The sequence below is a fragment of the Chiloscyllium plagiosum genome, unplaced genomic scaffold (genome assembly GCF_037043375.1).
Source record: "Chiloscyllium plagiosum isolate Xiang-an unplaced genomic scaffold, Cpla_swu_hap1 HiC_scaffold_16, whole genome shotgun sequence".
In the NCBI taxonomy this organism is placed as follows: domain Eukaryota; kingdom Metazoa; phylum Chordata; class Chondrichthyes; order Orectolobiformes; family Hemiscylliidae; genus Chiloscyllium; species Chiloscyllium plagiosum.
The window spans coordinates 89663616-89690582 of NW_028270154.1; the positions used below are offsets into that span (position 1 = coordinate 89663616).

Sequence of the window (26967 nt, forward strand, 5' to 3'; positions counted from 1 at the left end):
ACCGGAGCACACCGGAGGAAACCCACGCAGCCACAGGGAGAATGTGCAAGCTCTACTCAGACAGTCGCCCGAGGCTGGATTTGAACCTGGGTCCCTGGTGCTGAGGCAGCAATGCTAACCACTGAGTCACCATGTTGCCCCTCCATTTACAGAAGCTGCTGAGATGGTTCTTAAGCTGATCAGAATGCTGCTGCTTTTCTTGATGTTTTCACTGATTTGCAGGAGGCCAAGGTGGCTGGATCACAGTTATAAAAGGTCCCTGACTTAAACATTACAAGTCACAGCTTATAGCAAATGCTGAAGGAAAGATAAATTGGTTTTCTTCAGGCTTTATGTGGCTTTACTGCAGAAAACAGACAGAGCTCCTGAGCAGGTGCAAGTCTGGTATCTTTTCACTATCTTGTAAATGGCCCAAAGCTACCTGAGCACCAGTCACCTAGCTATTGGCAGGCAGAGGACCTTGGTCATCTATAACTGCTCACTGATTTACAGCTGAAAATGTGTTGCTGGAAAAGCGCAGCAGGTCAGGCAGCATCCAAGGAACAGGAGAATCGACGTTTCGGGCATAAGCCCTTCTTCAGGAATGCGCTTTTCCAGCAACACATTTTCAGCTCTGATCTCGAGCATCTGCAGTCCTCACTTTCTCCTCACTGATTTACAGACCAATCAGCTATATTTTGCCATCTGAATCTTCAGTAATATCCACCCATTGGCTGCAGTTCATCTGCAAACTGCACTTCAACTAATAGTTGAAAAAGCAGCTGTGTAAATGGTGCTTAGAGTGTGTGTAAACCTGTGGCAATCATTGGTTTCTAAAGCTATTCCCATTTCATTCCATTATTAAAACTACAGAAAAATAAAAAGACATTTTTACAGTATTCATATATGTAACTTCTGTCATGTGCAAATGCATTGCACTGTAAACTTGGCCAATGATTTTGAATTTGTTTCCAGTATAACTCTTAATGCATGATTTACAATACCAGAGTCACATCTTAATGGTAGATATATTTTTCTGAGAATTGGAAGGGCAGGTGAATTGAGCATAAATGGCATGCTGCCGGTTGTGAATGGTCAATAGCATCACAGAAGTGTTCTAGTGTACAGCAGGCCCATTGTGCTTTGTCCAAACAACAGGTTTTGGTGTTGTGTACAGTCCACCCCTCATGAAATGTAGACGTTCACACATCTCATCACAACAGCACTAACAATCATACATCATATTACTCATTTGTGTGATAAGAAAAATGTCTTTTTGGTTAGATGACCGACAGCAGCCTGTTAGTACAGAAAACCATTTGTGAATTTAGTGTGTGGTAGCAGGGTAAGGCAGGTGGCTTCACCTGTTTGAAATTTTGTCACACCTCTTTTCAGCGTAATCTGAAGTAGACTGGATCCCACTTAGGGCCAAGGGTAGTGACCTTATGCCTTTTCATGAGTATTTGCGATGTACAACAATCATGGCATTTGTAATCACACCAGCTAATGTTGATATGCCTTATTTCAGCATTGTGCTTTTCACAAGGTTGCCAATAGATTGAACTTGTAGCACATGGGACTGTACGAATCCCACAATGTGTATTGACTGGTGAATGTGGGTCTTTGGTAGATTGTGCTTAAGAATCCATTTTCAAACTTTTCAACTGCATTATTGAGGAAAGGGACCTCGTGGGTGCCCTTTGTTCCACCAGGGGAAAATGATCACCTACACCTTAAAGCTTATGAAAATGTTTTTCTTTAGTTTGGTAAGTCCTCATATGTCTTAAAAAAAATTTTGAAAATGTTCTTGAATTTCATTCAAAGTGTTGGTGAGATTGGAAGTTATTCACATTTCTTTCTTAAAAAGTCTTTTACTCACTTTATTTTCCAAAGTATTATTTCCTCTATTTCAGGGAAGTAAAAATCTGCAGACATCCGGCTCATCTGCTCCTGGATCAGAAAAGGCTTTGGGAAATTCTTTTCCATTGGATCCCTCAAAGGACTTGTCCTTAGCATCAGTACAGCAGATATGTGGTTCTGCGAAAGGGTAAGGGGAACTTGGTATTCTGTCATAGAATCAGCTTTTACTTGCTTAAAGGAATTAATACCAAGAAATCTTGGTCATAGTGACAAACATTTTAGAGCCTTTTTAATTAACCTTTCTGGGGTGTGATATTTACTGTTGGCTGAGCAAGAATCTCAAAATGTTTTAAAACAAATTGATCTAACCCGAACCTTATCGATCACAATCTGCTGGTGACGACCTATTTTTATGCTCTTAGTAGTCAGAGCCAAAGTATTTGTGTCCTATATATGTCTAGCAAAACTTAGATCAAGAAGGTTAAAAGTAGATATGCGATCAATAAGCTGATACAGTGATACTGTCAGTTCTTCAGTGCACCTTTGCGATTTAAAAATTATACAAACATATGAGTTAGGAGCAGAATAGCCCATAAACCTGCTCCACTACTCAACAAGACCATAGCTGACCTTTTCGTTTCAACTTGAACATTTCTATTTATCTTTGATAGCTGTAGATTTTTGGTAGGAAATTAACCTGCCTCCATCTTAAACATATTAAATTATCCCTCCACAGATGTCTGAGATAGAGTTCCAAAGTGTCTCAATCATCAGAGAAGAAACATTCTCTTCCTTTCTGTCGTAAAAGAGGATTCCCTAATTGTATAGCAATACTCCCTTAGTTTTTGACTGATCAATAAGAAGAAAAGCATCCACCTTGTCAAACCTAATCAGGATTTATACGCTTCAATTAACTTAGCCTTCATTCTTCTCAGCTCCAGTGAAACCAAGCCCTGTTAGTCTAACTTATACCCATGGTTTCTAGGAGGCCCCTTTCCTGCTCCTTACCCACAAACTCAAATGTTTTCTAACAATGTTTCAATCGTTCTTAGCTTGCCATTTAAATTGACAAGTAACAGTTCTTTATGAACTACCAGCAGTGATGCAAATCAAAAATTACAGCTTGTAGACAAACTGGAAAGTTTCCCGGGTGTTCCAGTCTGGCATATTGCCACGCAGTTGTTAAAATTTCTTATGCTTTCAAGGAAGAACTTGTGCTTTAGCATACTTTGATCACGACTGAGCCAAAATATGCTTTTGCTTTATACTTTTGTCAAGTGTAGAAGTATTAAGGTGCTGATGCTTGTAGTTTTCAGGTTGAAAGTAAGCCTACTACTCTAACTGCACATGAACATCAGTCTGAAGAGTGGAATGTAATGACCCTTTAAGGAAACAGTCTAGTTTTTAATCTATACTAAAGAAGCAAGACACAGCTTTAGATTTGTACTTCAGTGTTTCAAAAATCACATATAAAAACAAAAAATGCTGGAGATGTTTGGCAGATCAGGCAACATCTATGGAGAGAAACAGTGGTTCATGTTTCAGGTCAGGATGACTTTTCAGTACTGCCTGACCCATTGAGTAATTCTAGCATTTTCTGCTTCTATTTTAAATTTCCAGCATCTTCAGTATTTTGCTTGAGTCTGAATTCCATATACCTTTTAGGAGTAAATTTTAGTGTACTAGCAGTTTTAAAACATTGAAACATTTTTGATTAACTGTCATCATTTTCTTCGATGCTGCTGTGTCACAATGTTGAGGTAAATGTATAGTTTACTAATTCCACTTCCTAAATTAATGAGTAATTTTGTTGCAATTTTAGGGAACCACTAAAAAAGTGGTGTGCAGATCCTTGCCAAACACTAAACGAGGGAGCTTTAACCGAAGACAGTGCACTTCAAATATCAGTTAAGAATCAAGCCCTTCTGGAAGAGCCAAAGAGGAATGGTAATGAGGGAACAAATGGATCATTTGACCAAGAAAGCAAGTCCTTCGGATTTGGGTTTAATAGGAATGTGACTGATGAATCTGAGAATAAAGCTGGCACCAAGATCTCCATGGACTCGGGCAGCCTGTCGACTAACTTGTTTTTCCAGTGTATGCCTCAGAATGTTCCTCAGAGCAACTACTTTACTGAAATATCTGAAAGCTTATCCAATGACCCTCTTAGCTTCAATCCTTTTAAAATGGCTTCTGGTGCCACAGGCCAGAAAAGTGGTATGACGCAGGCAGTTGGAATTTCTGTTGGGTTGCATGCAGGAAGTAAACATGGTCAAGATACTGAGAAAAAGAACCCACCTGAGGTCATGCCCACACTAACTCCGGCTTTTCCAAGGAGTGCTTCCAGTCTCCAGTTTCTTCAGTCTGTTCAACCACCAGATCTTCTAAAGGAGGAAACACCTACAGTTCCAGGAGGCAATCCATTCCTTGGGTTTACAGATCTAAAGGGAAATATGGATAATTTACCCACAAGCAGATCACAATCGAGCCTGTTCAGGAGTGATTTAATACGGCCGGCAGCTTCTACTCCTGCATCTGTTATTGTGAAACCCCCGATGTTGATCAACTGGAAGAAGCCTGAGAAAATGACATCAGATGCAGGTGGCAACAAAACTGAGCTTCCAAAGACCTTTTCACCTCCATTTTCCTCTCCGTTACAAAAGACAGCTATTTTAGGTACTACCAGACCAGAGTCCCCTGAAACTCCATTTGCTCCAACCAATATTGAAATGCCAACCTTATCCACTAGTCCAACTGGGGATCATAATGCAGGAAATCTTACAATCCCAATTTCTAGTTCTGTAATTCCAGACAATCCACATCTGCAAACTTTCTCAGACACTCCCCATTCTGGCAAGCAGCAGCCTCTGTTTGCCATCAGTCTATCTGATAATGGCCTTGATGGTTCTCCTAATCAGCAATCCCAGTTTGATCAGAGAAGGTTTGCTTTAGATGAAAGAAGCCTGGGGATGAAGCAGGATTCTGATTCAGCTACCGACAGTGATTTATCAGACCTGAGTGATTCTGAGGTGCATATGCGTTTGCAATCGAAGACTAGTTTAAAAGGATATCTGTCTTTCTTGCATGAAACAAGGCAGCCGAATGGTGAAGGGAACAAGGAACATATAGGAAAGGGGCGAGGGCGTGGGAGAGGACGGCCTCGAGGAAGACCTCCAAAAAGTGAGTTCACAGTGTTATACATAAAGGTGGCTGAATTTGCAATAACTATGGTGAAGAGGGCAGGCTTAGTTTTCCATTATCTTTACTACGTAATTGCTTAATGAAATGTACCTATCCAAATGGTGGACTACTGCATAGCTCATTCTAGCACCAGCAATTGACATTCCCTGTTGGATGTTGGTTTACTTGCCCATATAGCAAATGATCATTCAGTTCTCTGTTAGACTGAAGAACAAAGCAGCGTTTTTTGTTTATTGGAACCATAGAACACCATTTTAATGGTAAAGTGTTCATTTTAGGAAGATGGTTTCTTTTTATTTTAGATTTTGCTATCGCATTTCTTATTATTTGGATGTCTAATATGTTGCCATCAATATCTTTCTGAAAAACGTATTGCTGGAGTATACAAGGTATCTAAAACTGACCATTAGTTTGCAAAATATTGTCCACATTAGCTGGAGAGCAGAGTGTTGTTGCACTAAATTCTCTATTTTCAATTGAAGCATTGTGCACAAGTACAAATTCAGTAGAGAACCAAATCAGAAAAGGTTGTGTTTTCTCTGGTTGGTTACTCCTGTGACTCCAGAAGAATCAAGTATCCAATTGCATTGAAGTTGCAGGATTCTCCACCTTTATAATGTTATACAGGGATTCCTGCTTTGTGAACTTTTGACGTACAAGCGCCCATATTTGGGAATGCAGTCATGTGCATTGGTGTTATTTTCATGATCTGACAAATAAGTATTTCCTGTACTTAGGAATGGCTGCTTGATATTAATCTTCATTGTGTTTCGACTTGCGTATAAATCAACTTGTGAACGGACTCAAGACCAAAGGCCTTTTGCCACTCAGGCACTGCTTGAACAGTGCTGTGTGCCTGGTACTGACAGCTCCTAAACAGAACAAAGACCCATTAATTGATAGTCAAGTGTATTACCCTGATTTCTGCTCTTAGAACAGAAAATCTACACTAAGCTGTCCATAACAGATAGATGATGCTTCTGTTGATGAATCCTAGCACTGTTATTGCCATGATGAGTTCTTTCTTGGAGGCAAGGGATGAAGATATGTTTGATTTCCTGGTTTTCAGAGATTTTATTAAACACTAAAGGTGCTAACTGTCTCATTGAGGATACTGGCTGGAATGAGTTCATGAGCATCATTGCAACGGAGTTGCTTAATATGGTGAGATGTTTGGAAATGGTTACAAATCTGCATTCAGCAATTTATGTTAATTCAATATTCTTGGGTGGTCAGACTTAATCATTTGCATCTAGCTTCTTATCAGTCTTTCTACTTCATACAAGGAGGCTCTGTATCTCAAATTTAATCTCTTTCCCTCTGGGCATGACTTTGTTTCTGGGTCATGAATGTTGACTATAAATATTATTCAGGACTGTGCAGCACTATAGAATTTTGTGACAGTTCAAGGCCAATTTTTGAGGCAGGCCAATGTAGATTCTGCAGCAGGTCTGCCTGCTATTCGTGACACCGTGTTTCAAATGCTAATTTGGAGTAGATTAATGCTGCTCCTGTTCTGAGGAGGAGAGCTGCAGTTTCAGTTCCAGCCGGCAAAGAACTGATGACATAGCTTATGCCTAGCTGGAACTGTAGCTGCTCTATTTCAGAGAGAGCTGTACTGCAAATCTGTATTTGTACAGATTCCTCAACAACGAGGACTTTAATTTTTTATTTTTGAGTTGAGGACCTTATCTTAAAACATTGCAGTTATTTCATTTTCTAAAACTGGGTGTGTGGTGGCAGTTGCAAATGCTGCAAAATAGGTATATCGAATCCTACTCTAACTGCATCATTTTGAAAGTGATAGGTATATGCTAATTAGAAATTACCTTTACTTTTATTTTGTCCAACTGATCCATTCACTATCACCTTGTCAACAGCTCTTATTGAAATCTGTTTCTAATTAACAAGAAGGATATTTTCAGCTTCCATGGGAGAATGCTTGAAACATAGCTGAAGTTTGGTTGAGATTTGGATGACACAATCAGTCTACCGAAGGAAATAGACTGCATAAGTGTGTGTGTAAAACCTGGGCAAGTGGAATACAATGTGGGAAGATGTAATGTTGTGCGCTTTGGTAGGAAGAATAGAGGAGCTGAGCATTATATAAAAGAAGAAAGACTACATAAAATTGCAACGGTGAGGGATTTGGTGTCCTCCTGCAGAGTCACAAAAGGCTAGCCGGAACTTTATTGGGTAATAGGAAAGGCAAGTGGACTTCTGGCCTTTATTTGGAATATAAAAATAGACAATTCTTACTAAAACTATCCAAGGCATACCTGCAATACTGTCATAAGTTTTGATTTCTTTAGTGTATACTGACCATGGAGGCAGTCTAGAAAAGGTTCACTCGGTTCAAACAAAAACAAATTGCTAGAGAAAATCGGGTCTGCCCAGCATCTGGAGGGAAAAAAAGAGTTAATGTTTTGCGTCCAGTGACCTTTATTCTGAATTGATTCTAAATATGGAGAGATTTTCTTAGGTGAAAAGGTTGAGTAGGTATGCTGGTACTTGAGTTTAGGAGAATGAGATGAGACCTTATTGAAGCATGCATGATTACATGGGGATTGACCAGATAGGGTAACAACCTTTGTGTATCTATCTAGAAAAGTGTATGGTAAGAGCATAGAGTCTCAGAGTAAGAAGTCTCCCATTTAAGACAGATGAGGTTTTTTTCCTCTCCGATGATAGTGAATCTGGAATCTTACCGCAGAGGGCTGTCAAGGCAGGGTCAATAAGTTTCTTCAACACTGGAGACAGAATTTTAATCAGTAAAGGAATCACTGGTTATTGGAAAAAGGCAGGAAAGTGGACTTGAGAATTATCAGATGAGCAATAATCTCATTGAATAATGGCGCAGACTTGATGGGACAAGTGGCTGACATCTTATGGTATTATGGAGATATAAAGAAGTTAGGATAAATTTGAAAGGTGAGTTTTCAAACAGTGTTTCCTTGAAAATTGTGACTGCAAGCAACAAATGAGAAAGACATTTTAGTTCAAGCAGCTTCTAACTGTACTTGGCAAAAGCCATTTTGCTGTACAGACAAGTGGAGAAACAGTATGAATGATTTCCATGGTCAACTACAGTCCATATTAAATAACACTCCTGAATCACTGGCATGGACACTTCTGTATGGGTCTGAGAGAGTTAATACTTGATTGAGTGACGTAAACATCATAAATTGATATTATAGGGGCTTGAAGGGAATAAGAAAATAACATACAGGAGACAGACCTGGGACTAGGGCACTCCTAACTGTCTGTTTTAATTTATGTAATCTGTAAATAATTCCAGTTAAAATGTAATAAACTTCATGTTGTTTACACAACATCTCATCCAGTTAGATCAGAAAGGTGAGTATCCTTATCCACAGTAAACCACTTTTGGCTTAAAGAAGTCCACACACAACTGGAGCTGACTGCCATTTTTAGATGAGAGTAAACATGGTGAAGTCGATGTCTCGAAATACCGTTGATATGTAATTTGAGACTTGGTAAGTACTATCCCGTGGAGGGACAGGTGACTTATGGTCTAAAATCACCTGTTTCTCCTGAGCATGCTACATTTACCAGGCCTCGAGTTGCACACAGATAATATTTCATGACTTTGAATTAATTTTCAAAGCTTTTCACCACTGATGGTTTTCCTCAACCTGCATCTGGACGTGTGGACTAACTGGTAGGGATGGTTGCTCGAATTTCTCAACATCAACGCTATTATATAATGTGATTCACACAAGGAAGATAGAAATTTAATTAAGTAGACTTTAGTCATTTTTTTAGTCACTTGTGGGACATGGAATAAAACAAATTAAAGTCTACCTAGTTCACTTCTTAGTCTTGCAATACTTTGATTCCCATTAATGCACCTTTTCATCACTTTGCAGAACCCAGCATGAGAGCTGACCAATTGGAAATTTAAAGGGGCAGAGGAATATGCTGATGGCATTCTTTGCTGACAGAAGGGCTATGGTGAGAGTCAACTTTGAGGCTCATCACTGACCAGCTTTAATTGAACTGAAAAGAGGGAGCACTGGAGAAACTTGGCAAGACTAGCAGCTTCTGTATAGAGGGAAATGGAGTTAATGTTTGAGCCTTCAAATCTTCAGACAAAGTCATTGAATTTGAAGTGTTAACATTCTCTCTCCCTCTCTCTCTCTCTCTCTCTCTCTCTCTCTCTCCCCCACCCCCCAATACATACACACACACACATGCAGATGCTGCTGGATGTGTTGAGTTTCTACTGCACTCTGTTTTTATTTCAGATCTCTAGGATTCAGTATTTTGTTTTTATTTAGTTTAACTGGATCTAGTCCATAAATATTGTGGTTACAAGAGCAGATCAGCAGCTGTGAATTCTGTGGTAAATGATTCACCAACTAACCCTGCAAAGTCTGTCCACAGTCTACAAGGCACAAGTCAGAAGTGTGAAGGAATACTCTCATCTGTCTGGATGAGTGCAGCTCCAACAACACACAAGCCCAATCAAAATCTTAACCCCACCCCCTCCTGAGAAGATTGTGGCTGTACTTATATTAATGAACTACATAGGTTTTAGAAAGTGACTCACTACTGCCATCTCTAGGTCGTTAAATGAAGCAAGTACAGAGGAATCTCAATTCTCCGAAGTATGCGGGTGGGGAGTATTTCATTCAGTTCATTGAGTTCCAGATAATCAAATGCTGGATAATATAGTTTAGCCAAGCATTGGGACCTTGTGATCTTGCCGGATAACCTGATATTCAGATAATTGAATGCTGGATAATGGAGGTTTCTCTATAATTAATGGCCCATAACCCATGATTTTTTTTAACAAGCTAGCCAGTATAAGAAGCTGGCTAAAAGTACAAACTTGTTTGGTATGCTTATTGATGAACGCTGCTTTTCCTTATGTATAATTAATGAGTTCTTTATTTAGTTTTTTTCTGTCCATCAGTTTCTGTTGATCAGTCGGTTTTGAAGGATATGTGCAAGGTGAGAAAGCTGAAGCAGTCTGGAGAATCCTTCTTGCAAGATGGCTCATGTATCAATGTCGCACCGCACCTACACAAGTGCAGAGAATGTCGTTTAGTGCGTTACCGAAAGTTTAAAGATCATGATGAATCGACGGTTTCCTGTCGTTTCTTCCACTTCAGAAAGTAAGTAAACAGATCTATCGGATAGAAGATGTCAAAATGCACCTGGTAGCCCTCAGGTGAAGGGACCAGGAAGAAGGGTGGAGAGGATGAATGGGGCAGAAAGGGTGGGGGCAAGAAGTTGGCTACACAAAAGGTGCAGAGGGAAAGAGGGAAAGAAGGAGGCTCCAAAGTAAATTGGGGGTGAAAGAGTAAAAGGAGCTGTAAAGGAAAGAATGCACTTTTAATTAACCATGTCATACAGGAATACTCTAAGCCAAGAAAACTTGAATTCATTGAGGGAAAGAATTCCTCACTAATGAATGTGGAATCTCTAGCTTAAGGCTGCAGACTGTCTGGAGCTGCTTAATGCAGTGGAGGCTATATTAAGCACTAAATCTAAATTGGAGATTGGGATCTGAGATGCAATAAAAAGGGTACTAACTTTTGCGTTAAAATTACCCAGCAGTGAAATAATGTGAGCTAAGACCTCACTATTCTGAGGAAAATGAAAGTGAAAAAAGTTTGTTATGTGCAAAAGTGTGTTATTTTGAGAAAAAAAATTGTTTGCAATCGTATATCTGAACCATTCATTCTTGAGATGAAAATCCAAATAAGACCAAATTTAGAATTGGAAGTGGAAAGAGAAAATAGATCTCATTTAAAAGTTTAAACTCCAAATGTACGACTGTTTAGGTGGAGTCTGTTGATTCAACTGTACGGTATAAAATGTTCACATTTGCTGGTAAAGATAATGAGATTACAGATGGCTTGTCATGAATGCAAAATGCTGAACTAATTTAAGGATTTAAATAATGGCAAAAGATTCCATATGACTTAAATAAACCAGGGTGCGGAGGGGGGAGTGAAGTTCTTGAATTTTGTTTGTGTGTCACATATCTTTTGATGAGACATGTTTGAAATGGCACTTCATCATTCATAAGGGTGTATGCATGTAAAGTCCACATTTTAAGAAAATTAAATTAATGAGACTGTGCAAAGAGATGTCTAGTTTTAAAATCATTTTTTTGTGGAGAACATTCATGACAACACTTAATGCTGTGTTAAATAATGACAGTAAAAGCAAAGGCCACAGAGCCATTTGTTTCTTAACTAAAGAAAAATGGCTTGACGTTTTGGCTTCTGACCAGATCACCATGGCTTGTGTAGGATGAGTACAGCAGTAAAGCATCAGCCTGCAAACAGCTAGCATCTTAATATTTCTCATGTCTTATGTAGAGATACCAGAAAGTCTCCAGTAAAGCTAGCTGTCTTACACTTGCCTTTTTCTGCAATTTCCCTGTTGAAGGAGAAATAAAACTCCTTCACGGACAGTGAAAGGATGAAATCTCAACCACTGAATAAAGAGCATCAGTGTAAAAACAGTCGTATCAATAGCAAAAAACTAAAAAAGAATTGAAAGGGAAAGATATAAAAGAACTCATCGAATACTGTGGTCCAGACAATGTTTCCTCATAGGCTGTGTAGCTGTGCAATTGCTCAGAAGGTCCATACGTGTAAGTCAGTGTGTTGATCCATTGACTTCTGGTTGTGGGCATTACTGTTCTGCGTGGAGCTTGGAGGTCTGTGTAGCAGCATGAACAGTTTAAGGGAACTCTGGGAATGATTGGTGCTATCAAACTATAGTCATTGAGTCCTGCAGCACAGAGACAGGCCCTTGGCCAAAACTGGTCCATGCTGACCAAAATGTCCATCCACGCTAACCCCATTTTCCTGCACTTGGCCCATATCCTTCTAAACCTTTCCTATCCATGTATTTGTCCAAATGCTTTTTTCCCATTTTCCACCCTAATTGTCTTCTCTGCCTGTGTGTGTGTCTGTATGTTTAAAGTGAAAATTTAAGAAGGGGTAGTGTTTTAAGTTACAGATTTGTAATAGCAATTTGTCATGTCCTTTTGGCCGTTGGTTAGACAGTTTATTTGTAATTTTTTTTCTTGCAAAGAACTGAAACCTGGTGAGTGTTTTCTTTTAACCTGCTTGTCAATCAAGTAAACCGGGGTCTATGACTGTGACAATAACAGGGCTTGCTTTCCAGTGCACTGTCGTAATGAGTTGTGACGTTGCTGACTTGTAGATTTAAAGTTGAGTCAAATCCTGTCTACGTTTACAAGTGGTTATAAAGGATTTGGGTGCTATTTGAAAAGGGTTCTTCTGGTATCCTGACCACCACCATAGATTGTTCAGTCAGTATCAAGAAAATAGTTAAACTTGTTGATATTTCTGGAGCTTCATATATAAAGTTTCACTTTCCTATGAGTGATTGCAGTTGAGAAATAATTCATTGGTCATAAAGTGTTTGAACTTCCAGAGGATGTGAAACAATAACAATGTGGCTTTTCCTTCTCCATTTTAATTTTTTTAGAATAAATTAATAAAAGAAATTCACCAACTTCAAGTAGTGAATGCGCAAATCACTTTCTAATTATGGCCTTGATCTGATCATGCGTTTGTGATATCTGTGTAGCTGTCTGGATTGGTTTAAATTTCTGTTTTCTTTGACATTAAAAATGCAAAGGAACTTGGTTGTTTTCCATCCAGTGCACAACAGTGTGCATAATCAGCTTGTTTGGACCTTGACCAATGAGGGAACTCTTGTATTTTCAGCACATCAGCAATGGCCAAAGTTGATGCTGGTTCATAAATTGAGAGTTTATATTTTGATGGTCCATATTTTTATAAATGTTATTCTTCGAATTAATCTTTCGTGCACATGTTCAAATGAGATGTTGGCAATGTAATGCATCATGTTGTAATCTTTTTCCAGACTAGCTTTTACTAGGACTGGTGTCCTACGTGTTGGGGGTTTTCTAAATCCCAGACAGTGTGATGCTGAAGCCCTGAGTCTTTGGATCCCATCGCGTATACCTGCAGAAGGCCTGGATTTGGAAACATCCAAGTACATTTTGGCAAATGTTGGTGACCAGTTTTGTCAACTTGTGATGTCTGAGAAGGAGGCTATGCTTCTGGTAGAACCCCACCGTAAGTTAAATTTTCTTGTAAGCAATATGCTAGCTAAAATGCCAGGCAAAACCTAATAGATTGTGGAGTAAGTTAGTTCTGACTGGCAAAAGGGTCTCTAAAATGTTCCACAGGTTTTTATCTCTATGCGAATATTCACAGTGGACATTTGGGCACTGTAGCTGTGATTTTCAAAGCAGAATTTTGATTGTAAGTATGCTGAATACGTTTACAGCTGGACTATAGACAAGTCAACAGTGAAATTTCTTCTTCATGTTCCTGTTTTCTACTGCTCAATATCAACCAGCTCATTGAGTTCCTGTACACGTCTATGGTACTAGGCTAATATTGCAAGCTCAAATCCCACTGTGTCATTTTGTGTAATGTAATTCCTTTAATTGGATCATTTGAAAGCAAAACGTAATTGCAGTGACATATACTCTCAGAAAAGATTTAACTTTCATAAAAACAATTACATTGCAGAATTTCTGTATTTTATTCACAAGTCCCTGCAGTGTGCAAGTAATTTGTCTCCATCTTCAGCTCTTTTACATTTTCGACCTACTTCACAATCTCTATTGCTGGGAGCTGTAGCTAATTGCAGAATTTGACATAAAAGTAGCACTCTTGGGCCCTTTGTTTTGAAAAGAAAATTATTTGAATTTTACTCGTCTCAAGGAAATGTTGGTGCTAAGATTTGATTCAAGCTTGCATCAATGCAAGAGGAAATATGTTTCATAGATGTACATTATCCAAATGAGCTTTAGAAAGTGATACAGCAGGAATTATGTTTGGCATTTATAGAAAGTATGTGGCTTACAGAGTTACAAGTGGTGGAGGTCTGAGAGAGAACAGAGACTTCTGACAATGGAGCAGCTGGTCCACTCTCAACTCATCCATGCCACATCATAGGTTTTTTTGCTCATTGCACCTTTTCTCAACTGGGGAGAAGTGATTACACCCATCTCCCTTTCCCAAGCTATTTGTCGACCCCAAAGCAATGTGGTGCTCTCTCCATCTCCCTCTTTCTAAGTGTGCTGTATTTCCCTTAGTCCTCCAATCCCAGCTTTTTCCCTTTGTCTCTCCTTTTGCCTCCCCCACCACAACTGATGAGAATATTCATCATTCAGCTGTGTTTCTCAGACTGAATTCCAAAAATTAAGGAAAATTATATACCCATCTCTACTGGACCTCATCCTGCTATCCAAATCTTACAGAGCAGTTGGTTGCATTTCTCATTCTCACTGTCAGCTATTTTGTTTTCCCAACAAACCTAAGGTGACCAAATTCCCCATTTGGACTGCTCCTACTATACTGAATTTCCCCTGTTGCAGCAGCATGCAGCCATCCCTTACCCTCTTCATTCCATGCACTTCACATTACTGCAATTACATATAACATTACAGCGCAGTACAGGCCCTTCGGCCCTCGATGTTGCGCCGACCTGTCATACCAATCTGAAGCCCATCTAACCCATACTATTCCATGTATGTCCATATGCTTGTCCAATGACGACTTAAAGTTGGCGAATCTACTATCGTTGCAGGCAAAGCATTCCCTACTCTTACTACTCTGAGTAAAGAAACTACCTCTGACATCTGTCCTATAATCTATCGCCCCTCAATTTAAAGCTATGCCCCCTCGTGCTCGCTGTCACCATACTTGCAAAAAGGCTCTCCCTGTCCACCCTATCTAACCCTCTGATTATCTTATATATCTCTATTAAGTCACCTCTCAACCTTCTTCTCTAACGAAAACAGCCTCAAGTCCCTCAGCCTTTCCTCATAAGACCTTCCCTCCATATCAGGCAACATCCTAGTTAATCTGCTCTGCACCCTTTCCAAAGCTTCCACATCCTCTTTATAATGCGGTGACCTAGAACTGTACACAATACTCACTTTGTACAGCTGTAGCACAACCTCATGGTTCCAGAACTCGATCCCTCTATTAATGAAAGCTAAAACACTATGCCGCCTTAACAACCCTGTCAACCTGGGTGGCAACTTTCAAGGATCTGTGTACCTGGACACCGAGATCTCTCTGCTCATCTACACTATCAAGAATCTTACCATTAGCCCAGTACTTTGCATTCCTTTTACTCCTTCCAAAGTGAATCACCTCACACTTGTCCGCATTAAACTCCATTTGCCACCTCTCAGCCCAGCTCTGCAGCTTATCTATGTCTCTCTGTAACCTACAACATCCTTCGTCACTATCCACAACTCCACCGAGCTTAGTGTCGTCTGCAAATTTACTAACCCCCCTTATACGCCCTCATCCAGGTCATTTATAAAAATGACTAACAGCAGTGGACCCAACACCGACCCTTGCGGTGCACCACTGGTAACTGGACTCCAGGATGAACATTTCCCATCAACCACCACCCTTTGTCTTCTTTCAGCAAGCCAATTACTGATCCAAACTGCTATATCTCCAACAATCCCATTCTTCCACATTTTGTACAATAGCCTAAAGTGGGGAACCTTATCGAACACCTTGATGAAATCCACATACATCACATCAACCGGTTCACTCTCATCTACCTGTTTGGTCACCTTCTCAAAGAACTCAATAAGGTTTGTGAGGCACGACCTACCCTTCACAAACCGGGCTGACTATCCCTAATCAAATTATTATTTTCCAGATGATTATAAATCCTATCTCTTATAACCTTTTCCAACACTTTACCAACAACTGAAGTAAGGCTCACTGGTCTATAATTACCTGGGTTGTCTCTACTCCCCTTCTTGAACAGGGGAACCACATTTGCTATCCTCCAGTCTTCTGGCACTATTCCTGTAGATAATGACGATTTAAAGATCAATGCCAAAGGCTCGGCAATCTCCTCCCTGGCTTCCCAGAGGATCCGAGGATAAATCCCATCCGGCCCAGGGGACTTGTCTATTTTCACACTCTGCAGGATTTCTAATACCTCCTCCTTGTGAACCTCAATCCCACCTAGTCTAGTAGCCTGTATCTCAGTATTCTCCTCGACAACATTGTCGTTTTCTGGAGTAAATACTGTCGAAAAATATTCATTTAGTGCTTCCCCTATCTCCTCTGACTCCACACACAACTTCCCACTATTATCCTTGATTGGCCCTAATCTTACTCTCGTCATTCTTTTATTCCTTAAATACCTATAGAAAGCCTTAGGGTTGACCCTGATCCTACTCGCCAACAACTTCTCACGTCTCCTCCTGGCTCTTCTGATCTCTCTCTTTAGGTCTTTCCTCGCTACCTTGTAACCCTCAAACACCCTAACTGAGCCTTCACATCTCATCCTAACATAATTCGGAGATGCCGGTGTTGGACTAGGGTGTACAAAGTTAAAAATCACACAACACCAGGTTATAGTCCAACAGGTTTAATTGGAAGCACACTAGCTTTCGGAGCGACGCTCCTTCATCAGGTGATTGTGGAGGGCTCGATCGTAACACAGAATTTATAGCAAAAATTTGCAGTGTGATGTAACTGAAATTATACATTGAAGAATTGATTGTCTGTTAAGCCTTTCATCTGTTAGAATACAGTGATAGTTTCACTTCTTTCATGTGTAAATCAGAAAACCCTTTTTTTTAAAAGTTGCATTCTCGGGTTAGCTGTTAACAATGGTGATAGCTTGACAATGTGTTGAAGGTATTCCTAACATAAGCTTCCTTGTTCCTCTTGACCAGAGATTCTACTTCCTTTGTAAACCACGGCTCCCGCGCTCTACTGCTTCCTCCCTGCCTGGCAGGTACATACTTATCTAGGACACACAGGACCTTTTCTTTGAATAAGCTCCACATTTCTAATGTGCCCAGCCCCTGCGGTTTCCTTCCCCAACCAATGCTTCCTAAATCTTGCGTAATCGCATCGTAATTGCCTTTCCCCCAGCTGTACCTCTTGCCCAGTGGTATACACCTTACCCTTTCTATCACTAAAGTAAACATAACAGAATTGTGATCGCTATCACCAAAGTGCTTACCTACTTCCAAGTCGTAACACCTGGCCGGGCTCATTACCCAGTACCAAATCTAATGTGGCTTCGCCCCTTGTTGGCCTGTCTACATACTGTGTCAGGAAGCCCTCCTGCACACACTGGACAAAAACTGACCCATCTATAGTACTCTTACTGTAGTGTTCCTAGTCAATATTTGGAAAGTTGAATTCCCCCATGACAACTACCCTGTCTCTCTCACCCCTATCGAGAATCATCTTTGCTGTCCTTTCCTCTACATCTCTGGAACTATTCGGAGGCCTATAGAAAACTCCCAACAGGGTGACCTCTCCTTTCCTGTTTCGAGCCTCAGCCCATACTACCTCAGTTGACGAGTCGCCAAACATCCTTTCTCCAACTGTAATAGTGTCCTTGACCAACAATGCCACACACACCCCCTTTTACCATCTTCTCTGTTCTTAATGAAACATCTAAATCCTGGAATCTGCGATGACCATTCCTGTCCCTGCTCTATCCATGTCTCCAAAATGGGCATAACATCGAAGTCCCAGGTACCAACCCATGCTGCACGTTCACCCACCTTATTCCGGATGCTCCTGGCGTTGAAGTAGACACACTTCAAACCAACTTCTTGCTTGCCAGTGCCATCTTGCTTCCCTGACACTTGATTTCGGACTTCCCTACTCTCAACCTTTTCTGTAGTCGAACTACAATTTTGGTTCCCATCCCCCTGCTGGATTAGTTTAAACCCACCCCAATAGTCTTAGCGAATTTCCACTCCAGGATATTGGTATCCCTCTGATTCAGATGAAGACCATCCTGCTTGTAGAGGTCCCACCTACCCCAGAAAGAGCCCCAATGATTGAAGAATCCAAAACCCTCCCTCCTGCACCATCCTTGTAGCCACGTGTTCAACTCCTCTCTCTCCCTATTCCTTGCCTCACTAGCACGTGACACTGGTAACAAACCAGAGACAACAACTCTGTTCGTCCTAGCTCTAAGCTTCCATCCTAGCTCCCCGAATTTCTGTCTTAAATCCCCATCTCTCTTCCTACAAATGTCGTTGGTGCTTATGTGGACCGTGACTTGGGTTGCTTCCCCTCCCCCTTAAGGATCCCAAAAACACGATCATTTACTGATTACAGTCTTCACTCTCTGTATTGCTTCTCCCTGATATCTGAGGTCCTAGGGAGTGTTGTTGAACAAAGAGACCTTGGAGTGCAGGTTCATAGCTCCTTGAAAGGGGAGTCGCAGTTAGATAGGATAGTGAAGAAGGCGTTTAGTGTGCTTTCCTTCATTGGTTAGAGTATTGAGTACAGGGGTTGGGAGGTCATGTTGTGGTTGTACAGGACATTTGTTAGGCCACTTTTGGAATATTGTGTTTAGTTCTGGTCTCCTTCCTATCGGAAAGATGTTGCGAAACTTGAACGGGTTCAGAAAAGATTTACAAGGATGTTGCCAGGGTTGGCGGATTTGAGCTATAGGAAGAAGTTGAATAGACTAGGTCTGTTTTCCCTGGAGTATCAGAAACTGAGGGGTGACCTTCTAGAGGTTTATAAAATCATGAGTGACATGGATAGGATAAATAGGTAAACTCTTTTCACTGGGGTGAGGGAGTCCAGAATTAGAGGGCATAGGTTTAGGGTGAGAGGGGAAAGTTATAAAAGAGACCTAAGGGGCAACTTTTTCACACAGAGGGTGGAAATGAGCTGCCAGAGGAAGTGGTGGAGGCTAGATTAGATTACATTACAGTGTGGAAACAGGCCCTTCGGCCCAACAAGTCCACACCGACCCGCCGAAGCGCAACCCACCCAGTACAATCACAACATTTAAAAGGCACCTGGATGGATACATGAATAGAAAGGGTTTGGAGGGATATGGACCAGGTGCTGGCAGGTGAGACTAGATTGGATTGGGATATCTGGTCAACATCGATGAGATGGACCGAAGGGTCTGTTTCCATGCTGTGCATCTCTATGATTCTATGACTGCTAGTTCCATATTTCAACCCTTGATTTCTGAATTGAGCTTCCTTTTATTCCCCTATTTTCCAGGCAATCCAGTAAATCCTCACTTAAAGCCGTGGCTACATTCCTCAAAATTCCAACTTCAAGCATTCCCATTAAAACCAATGTAAAGCTGCTGTTAGGTCCTTGTAGACATTCTGTATTGGGTAAAAAAACCCTGCATGTTTCTGATTTCCTTTTTGTGTAACTAAAAAGTAAATTTAAAAGTGTATATTGAAATAAGGAGTAACTTCCTGCTTGTCTCTTGTTTGCTGCTTGCTAGCCTTCCTGATCACCTCTCTCATCCTGCTCCCTTTGCATCCAGATTGCCACAGATCTTTTCTCAGAGCCTTCAGTTTGAACCTCTGCCAGTCCCATATTCGCCCTCTCAATCCTCTTTCACTCTGGACCTCCTGCTCTCTGACTCTGCTGTTCACTGCTTCCCTCTCGGAACCCTTCTTGAGACGAAGATCGCAAGTTGGTTGGTAGGCAGCAAGTTGATCTGGGGAGTGTGAGAGGCTGCTCTGGACTGTCACTAATTGGTTCATACAGCCTGAACCCATACCATGTAAAACAAATTAAAAATGCATCTTTCAACTCTAAATGAGATTGCACAGCCCCTTGACTGAACTGTGTTAGAATGCAAATAGAAAATGGAGCAATGGTCAATAGGAATTTACTGCATCTGTGATCGTCCCCTCAGTTTTTTTCATTATTCGCCTGCCTTCTAATCCTATTTTAGCCTGAATATTTGAATTGACATCGAACATGTTTTAAATGAGATTAGTAGTAGAGATTGCAGTTATTTTTATTGCAGTTGGGTAAAACACACATTTTCAATTTTTTATAGATCTTTTTATTAGAAATTTAACATTTTTACAAGTTTACAAAAATAAACAAAACTCTCAAATATAAACATTGATATACAATTAAATCAAATGTACAATAGCCAAAATTTAACAAAAGAGAAAAAAAAAATACCGAAAAAGAAAAAAAACCGAAACTCAACTATCTACTAATCTAACCTACAACTAACCAGAGTGTATATTTAAGTCTCTTACATGCTCGGAATGTGTTAACATCAGACGTAATAAAACCCGTATTCGTGTGGGATTCCTCTCCTAAGGGGCTCCGGACCAGCCAGGTTTGTAATCTCAATTAAGTAAAAGCCCTTGTTAGGATAGCCGAAATATCTGTATTTATGTAATTCAAGAAGGGCTGCCATATTTTATAAAATAATTCGGTCTTTCGGTGCACCATATTTGTAAGGAAGTCAAGGGGAATACATTCCATAATTAATCTGTGCCAATTTGAAAGTCCAGGGGGGCCCTCAGCCACCCAGTTCACCAAAATATTTTTTCTTGCACAGAAAGAAAAAATAGAAAATAGTCTCTTCCCGGACATGTCCAGGGAGGGAAAGTTTGAAAAGCCCAAAAGGAGAGATACAGGGTCCACTTTAATTTCAGTTCCTAAAATTTCTGTCAGGGTACTTGCTACTTTAGTCCAATATCTACGGATCTTATGACAGGTCCATAAGCAATGTACAAGAGTGCCCACCTCTGTTTTGCATTTGGGACACATTGGAGATGCTCCTGCCTTAAATTTTGCCAATCGAACCGGTGCTATATGGGCCCTATGAAGTATCTTCAGCTGGATAGCCTGGGTTCTGTTACAGATAGTAATTCTTCTAGCGTTTTCCCAAATATCATTCCACGTTTCTATAGAGATTTCCAGTCCCAAATCCTGATCCCATGTTTTAAGCAGATTATCCATATCTCCCGATACTTCATCATGTAGTAAATGATAAATAGTACTGACGGAAGATACCCCCACTGGTCGTAGGACACTACATTCTCTATCTGATTTATAAAGACTATCTAATAACGTAGTCTTCTTCTGTATATAATCTCGAATTTGGAAATATCGAAAGAGGTCTCCATTAGGTAATCCGAATTTCTGATGCAGCTGTTCAAAAGACATCAGGACCCCATCCTTAAATATGTCCCCTAAACATGAGATACCCCTGGATCTCCAGAGTTTAAAAGTGGCATCTGTAAACCCCGGTTGGAATCCCCATGCTCCCACTATCGGTGCATAGGGGGATGTTTTATGTGAGTTGCCATCATTTTGCTGCATTATATTCCAAGCCTTAATTGTGTTTAGTATTATAGGGTTTTTACAGTGATCTGTAATGATTTTCCTCTTGTCTGAAAATAAAAAGTTAATAAGTGGGTATTTTACTTGAGAGGCCTCGATGTCCAACCAGATTGATTGTGGATCAGACAAGACCCAATCAGCTATGTAACTTAATAGGGAACTTAACTGATATTTCCTAAAGTCTGGGAAGTCCAATCCTCCCCTTGTCTGTGGAAGCTGTAGCTTCTTCAGCTAAATGAGGGGCCGTCTATGATTCCAGATAAAGGAACCCAGCCAGCCATATAATTTACGTAGAGCCGTCCTCGGCAGCATCACCGGAAGCATTCTCATAGGATATAGGAGACGGGGCAGGACATTCATTTTGATTAGTGCTATTCTACCCAACCAGGAAATTGGAAGGTCTCCCCATCGCTGGAGATCCTGCCTTATCCTTTCCAGTAAATGCACAAAATTAGCCTTATATAACTGACCAAATACTGGAGTAATAAAAATGCCTAAATATAAGAAGCCCTCCAGGGACCAAGGAGAGGGAAAAAGGGATCCGTCCACTAAGTGGGGTGTCATAGCAAGGCCACCCATTGGCATAGCCTCCGATTTTGAAAAATTAATTTTATAACCTGAGAATGCGCTAAATGTATTAATAACTTGGATTAGGCGAGGTACGGATATCAGAGGATTACTGAGGAATAGAAGAACATCATCTGCATAAAGGGTAATTTTATGTTTACCTGTACCAATCCTCGGGGCTGTTATATCAGGATCAGCTCGTATAGCTTCTGCTAGTGGTTCAATTATTAGCATAAATAACAATGGCGAGAGGGGACATCCCTGACAGCAGCCCCTACCCACACTGAAGCTATCTGAACCTAATCCATTGGTAACCACAACTGCTTTGGGATCATTATACAATGTTGAGACCCATTTGGTAAACACCTGTCCAACGCCAAACCTTTCCAATGTGTAATACAAATATGACCATTCAACCCTATCAAATGCCTTTTCCGCGTCTAATGAAACTACTACTCCTGGTATCTTTCCCTGATGAATCATATTCAAAACCCTTCTAATATTATTGGATGATCCTCGGCCCTTAATAAACCCCGTCTGATCCTCCTTTATAATATGTGGCAGTACCCTTTCTAGTCTCAGTGCTAACGTTTTAGAAAGGATTTTAAAATCTACATTTAGCAAGGATATTGGTCTATATGATGAACAATCTTCTGGATCCTTTCCTATTTTAAGGATAAGAGAGATATTTGCCTCTTTCAGCGAAGGCGGGAAACAGCCCTGACTATATGCATAGTTATACATGTCCATAAGTGGACCAGCCAATATTTCTGTAAATTCTTTATAGAATTCAGCTTGAAAACCATCTGGGCCCGGCGCCTTACCGCTCTGAAGTTGCCTAATTGCATCAAGTATTTCTTGGATTGTTAGAGGAGCATTTAGGACCGATACCTGTTCCGGAGTTAGGCCTGGAAAGGTCAAATTTTTTAAAAATGACTGCATCCTCCTCATCCTATCTTCACAATTCTGTGATTCATATAACTCAGAATAAAATTCTCTAAAGATCGCATTAATCTTTTTATGATCATGAGTCAAAATACCCGTACTTTCCTTGATAGACGTAATAGTCTGAGGGGCCTTTTTTTTCTTTGCAAGAAATGCTAAGTATCTACCCGGTTTGTCGCCATATTCATATAACCTTTGTTTTGCAAATAATATTTCCCTCTTAGCCGTTTGAGTAAGCATAGTGTTTAGAGCTGTCCTAAGAGCCGTAATCCTTTGCAATTTAGTAATAGAAGTGTATGCTGTTTCTGCTGCTTTTAAGCGAGCTTCAAGCAGACGCTGTTGTTCTCCCTTCAATTTCTTCTGGGTCGCTGAGTAGGAGATGATCAAACCTCGCGTGTAAGCTTTGATGGTCTCCCACATCATTGATGGGTTGCTAGCTGTACCTGAATTAATTTCTAAAAAAGTTTTAAATTCTTGAGAGAAGTACTTTACAAATTTACTATCTTTCATTAGGAAGGGGTCCATACGCCAATGCCGAGGGGATGTCCCATTGTTCCTCGCCTTAGTTTCCATATATACAGCAGCGTGGTCGGAAATTGCTATATTACCTATTTTACAGGATGACATGGAATTTAAAAAAAATCGAGGGGCAAAAAACATATCAATTCTGGTATGACATTTATGTGGATTGGAGTAGAAAGAAAAATCTCTGCCCTGTGGATGAAGACATCTCCATACATCTACTAATCCTAATTCTTTGTTCAGATCCATCAATTGTCTAGATCTGGGAGATACTCCTGCAGTACTCTTGGGAATCCTATCTATTTCCGGATCCATAATACAATTAAAGTCTCCCCCTATAATTGTATGATGGGCACCAAAAGCCATCAATTTTGAAAAGGCTTCCGTTATAAATTTAAAGGGGTGTGCCGGGGGGCAGTACAAATTTAAAATCCCATATTCCTCTCCATTTATGAGGGCTTTAATCAAAATATATCATCCAGATTCGTCTTTTATCTGCTTTAGGATTTTGAAAGGGAAATTCTTCCGAACAGGAATAACAACTCCCCTGTTTTTTGAGCTAAAAGAAGAAAAAAAGGCCTGATCAAATCCACCCTGTTGTAATTTCAAGTGTTCTTTATCCGACAGGTGTGTCTCCTGTAGGAGAGCTATATCAACTCCTTCCTTCTTAAGATTTGATAATATTTTCTTCCTTTTGACTGGCGAATTACTCCCCTTGACATTCCAGGTGCACCACTTAACCGACTGATCAACCATAATCATCTGGGCAAATCCGAGACGGCTCGGGAGGGGAAACCCTATCCAGAACATCCCAAGCATAGAGCATATAAAATTTACAAAAATAAAGCCTCTCTAATACACTCACAACAATACAATAAAAAAACTATTTCTAAATAAAAAAAACATAAAACGTATTTAAATGGAGATTTTCCCCCTTGTTCCCAGGGGGTGTCACTTCCTCTCCAAAAGTCCATCATATCCTCTCCCAACCAATGCCCCACCCTTGACCCAGGCGCTCCTCAATAAAATGAGGAGAATTCAGATAGAATACAAAGTTAGAGTTAACAGTGAGCACCCTACCCACACCAATACCTGAATATATTTGATAATGTTAATACCATATATAAACATATAACTATAAAATTACAATCTCAACAAATAATAATTAAATATAAATATAGTAATACAAAATAACAAGGGAGAAACAACCCCGCTCCTAAAGACAGAGGTAAAATTGAATAAGGTAACCACCTCCCCCCCCCCCCCCCAACATTAACCAACCCCCCCAATATATATATATATACATACATATACATACATCCCACATATATACATAAAATAATAAAAGAAAACAACCTCAAGGGGGGGAGAAAATCAAATCCCTCTCCCCACCCTCATGATAATATTAAACAGTAAGATAAGAGAAAAAAAAAAGGGGGTGAGATAAACCAAAGCGGAGGGGAAAGGCAAACCAACATCCATTATGTCTTACAGTTTATCTAAGAGAGTCCAAGAATTCCTTAGCCTTTTCTGGCGATCCGAAGTTATATACGGATCCTTCATGGTTAAAGCGTAGCGTCGCTGGGTAGCGCAAGGAGTACTGAATATTTAAGTCCCTTAAATGCTTCTTCGCCTCGTCGAATGCCGTCCTCTTTCGGACCAGAGCTGGGGAAAAGTCCTGGAATAACATGATCTTGGATCCTTTATAGATCATAGCTTGGGGGTCTTTTCCAAGATTTCTAGAGGTTTCTAGGAGTATCTGCCTCTCCTTATAGCTCTGCAGCCGGAACAGGACCGGGCATGGGCGCTGGTTCGAGCCTGGCCCGCGTATTGCGACCCGGTAGGCCCATTCTACCCTTACCTGGCCTGATCCAGCTGCCAGATTTAAAAGCTGTGGCAGCCACTGCTCGAGAAACACTGTAAGCTGGCCTTCCTCTTCCCGTTCGGGAAGGCCCAGCAAACGAATATTTTTTCGATGACCTCGATTATCGAGGTCGTCAATGTGATTCTCTAAGGTCCGGACTCGCTGTTCGAGAGTCCGGACCTGATCCACGGCTGATTGAGCTGTAGTTTCGGAGGTCGCGGCCTTTAACTCCGCCCCTCCGACTCGGCGCTCGATTTCTTGCAGCGCAGCCGAGAGTGAATCCCATCGACTTCGGGATTCTTTGATGAAAGCGTCGATCTTCGCCCCCAGTTTGGAGATCATTTCTACAAGGCTTGTCACCGGAGGTAAGTCCCCCGGTGCGCCTGTGGATGCCTCAGCTGCAGCTGGAGAGGGTGGGGGAGGGGTTCCTGCTTGTTGAGAGCTGCGGGCTCCCTTCCCTTTAGTCATTTTTACTAAAGATTAGATTGTTTAAATTTAATATTAAACAACTAATTAAATTAAACAGCTATTATAAATGATTTGCTAAGTGTGGTGGGGGTGGGTGACCCACTTTACCCAAGTCTTGGGAGGAGCACTGAAGACTCAGACTTGCTGGGTCGCCGCCATCTTGGATCTCCAAAACTCACATTTTCAATACATAACAGCCATATTAAAACATTTCATGTACCATGTGATAAAATAGTGGTGCTGTGGTGACGTGTAGAAATACAAAATATTAACGAAATAGCTTGCAACAGTGTAACTGCAACAATGTGCTTTGGAAACTCTCACTATCCAACTCTTCAAAGTTAGGACAAAGATCGTAAGGCAGTTTGGGGCTTCCACTGAATCAAGGTAGTAGAGTCAAAGCAGGATAGCAGCACCATTTAGTATGGAAGGACTGACAGATCAATGCAACAGTGGAGGTTCACCCTTCTGAAAGTAATGTTATTAGACATCGGCAAGTGTTTATTGGATCTGACTGTGATTTTTAAAAAGGAAATACAGCAGCAAAGAACATATGACTTACAAAGTATATCTGATCATAAAAATTAAATGCTTAAGCATGGTGTGCACCACTTATATTGGGTGCAGATGTGTTGACAACTGTATGCAGTGGCTGGTACAACTGCTGAAGTGAACTCAGAATTGATCCTAGCGTTACCTCCTGATATCAGAATTTAATATAACACCACTGGCCGAGGGGGAGAAACTAGCAGAAGGAGAGATGTATTCACATAATATCTTCCTGTAGTTTGATCATTTTGCAAGCAATCCTTTTTTTTTGTTTTCTGTTTTTTATTTTAAAACTGAAATCACATTAGGGACATTTAAACAAATAGGCACACGGATGATAATAAAACATAAGAGTTTGATCTTAGAGTAGGATAAAAGGTTGGCACAACATCGAGGGCTGAAGGGCCTGTGCTATGCTGTATTGTTTTATATTAAAAAGACCACTCAAATCTATAAGGTGGTGTTCTGGAATAAAAACAATGCTGGAGAAACTCTGGCAGCATCTATGGAGAGCAAAAGGCGGCTAACATTTCAAGTCCAATGTGACTTATCTTCAGAACTGAAGAAGGCTGGAAAAACAGTGTTCCTTTGTTCGGAAAAAAATGGAAGGAGGAGGAACAAGTGAAATAAATATGATTGGCGCCCAGAACAAAAGACAAATGTTTATAATGGTAGGGGAGAGGTAAGTAGAAGTAAATCACTGTTTACCTGGAATTCTAATAGCAAAAGGGAGGAAGGCTGTGTTTTGTGGTGGCACCCTGATTGAGATGATGGAAATGACGTCGATTTTCTTTCAATCTAGTCTGCCAT

At 40.6% G+C, this 26967-nt stretch overlaps 1 protein-coding gene across 1 annotated transcript in view; it reads left to right on the top strand.

Moving 5' to 3' along the window:
- The window catches only part of LOC122556831 (lysine-specific demethylase 3B-like), a 132166-nt gene that overhangs the window by 62166 nt on the left and 43033 nt on the right, over positions 1–26967 (top strand). Inside the window, exons 11-14 of the mRNA XM_087995075.1 lie at positions 1893–2026; positions 3662–5019; positions 9980–10181; positions 12943–13157. Of these exons, the coding sequence (XP_087851201.1) occupies positions 1893–2026; positions 3662–5019; positions 9980–10181; positions 12943–13157 (1909 nt within the window). The remainder of the gene's footprint in view (positions 1–1892; positions 2027–3661; positions 5020–9979; positions 10182–12942; positions 13158–26967) is intronic.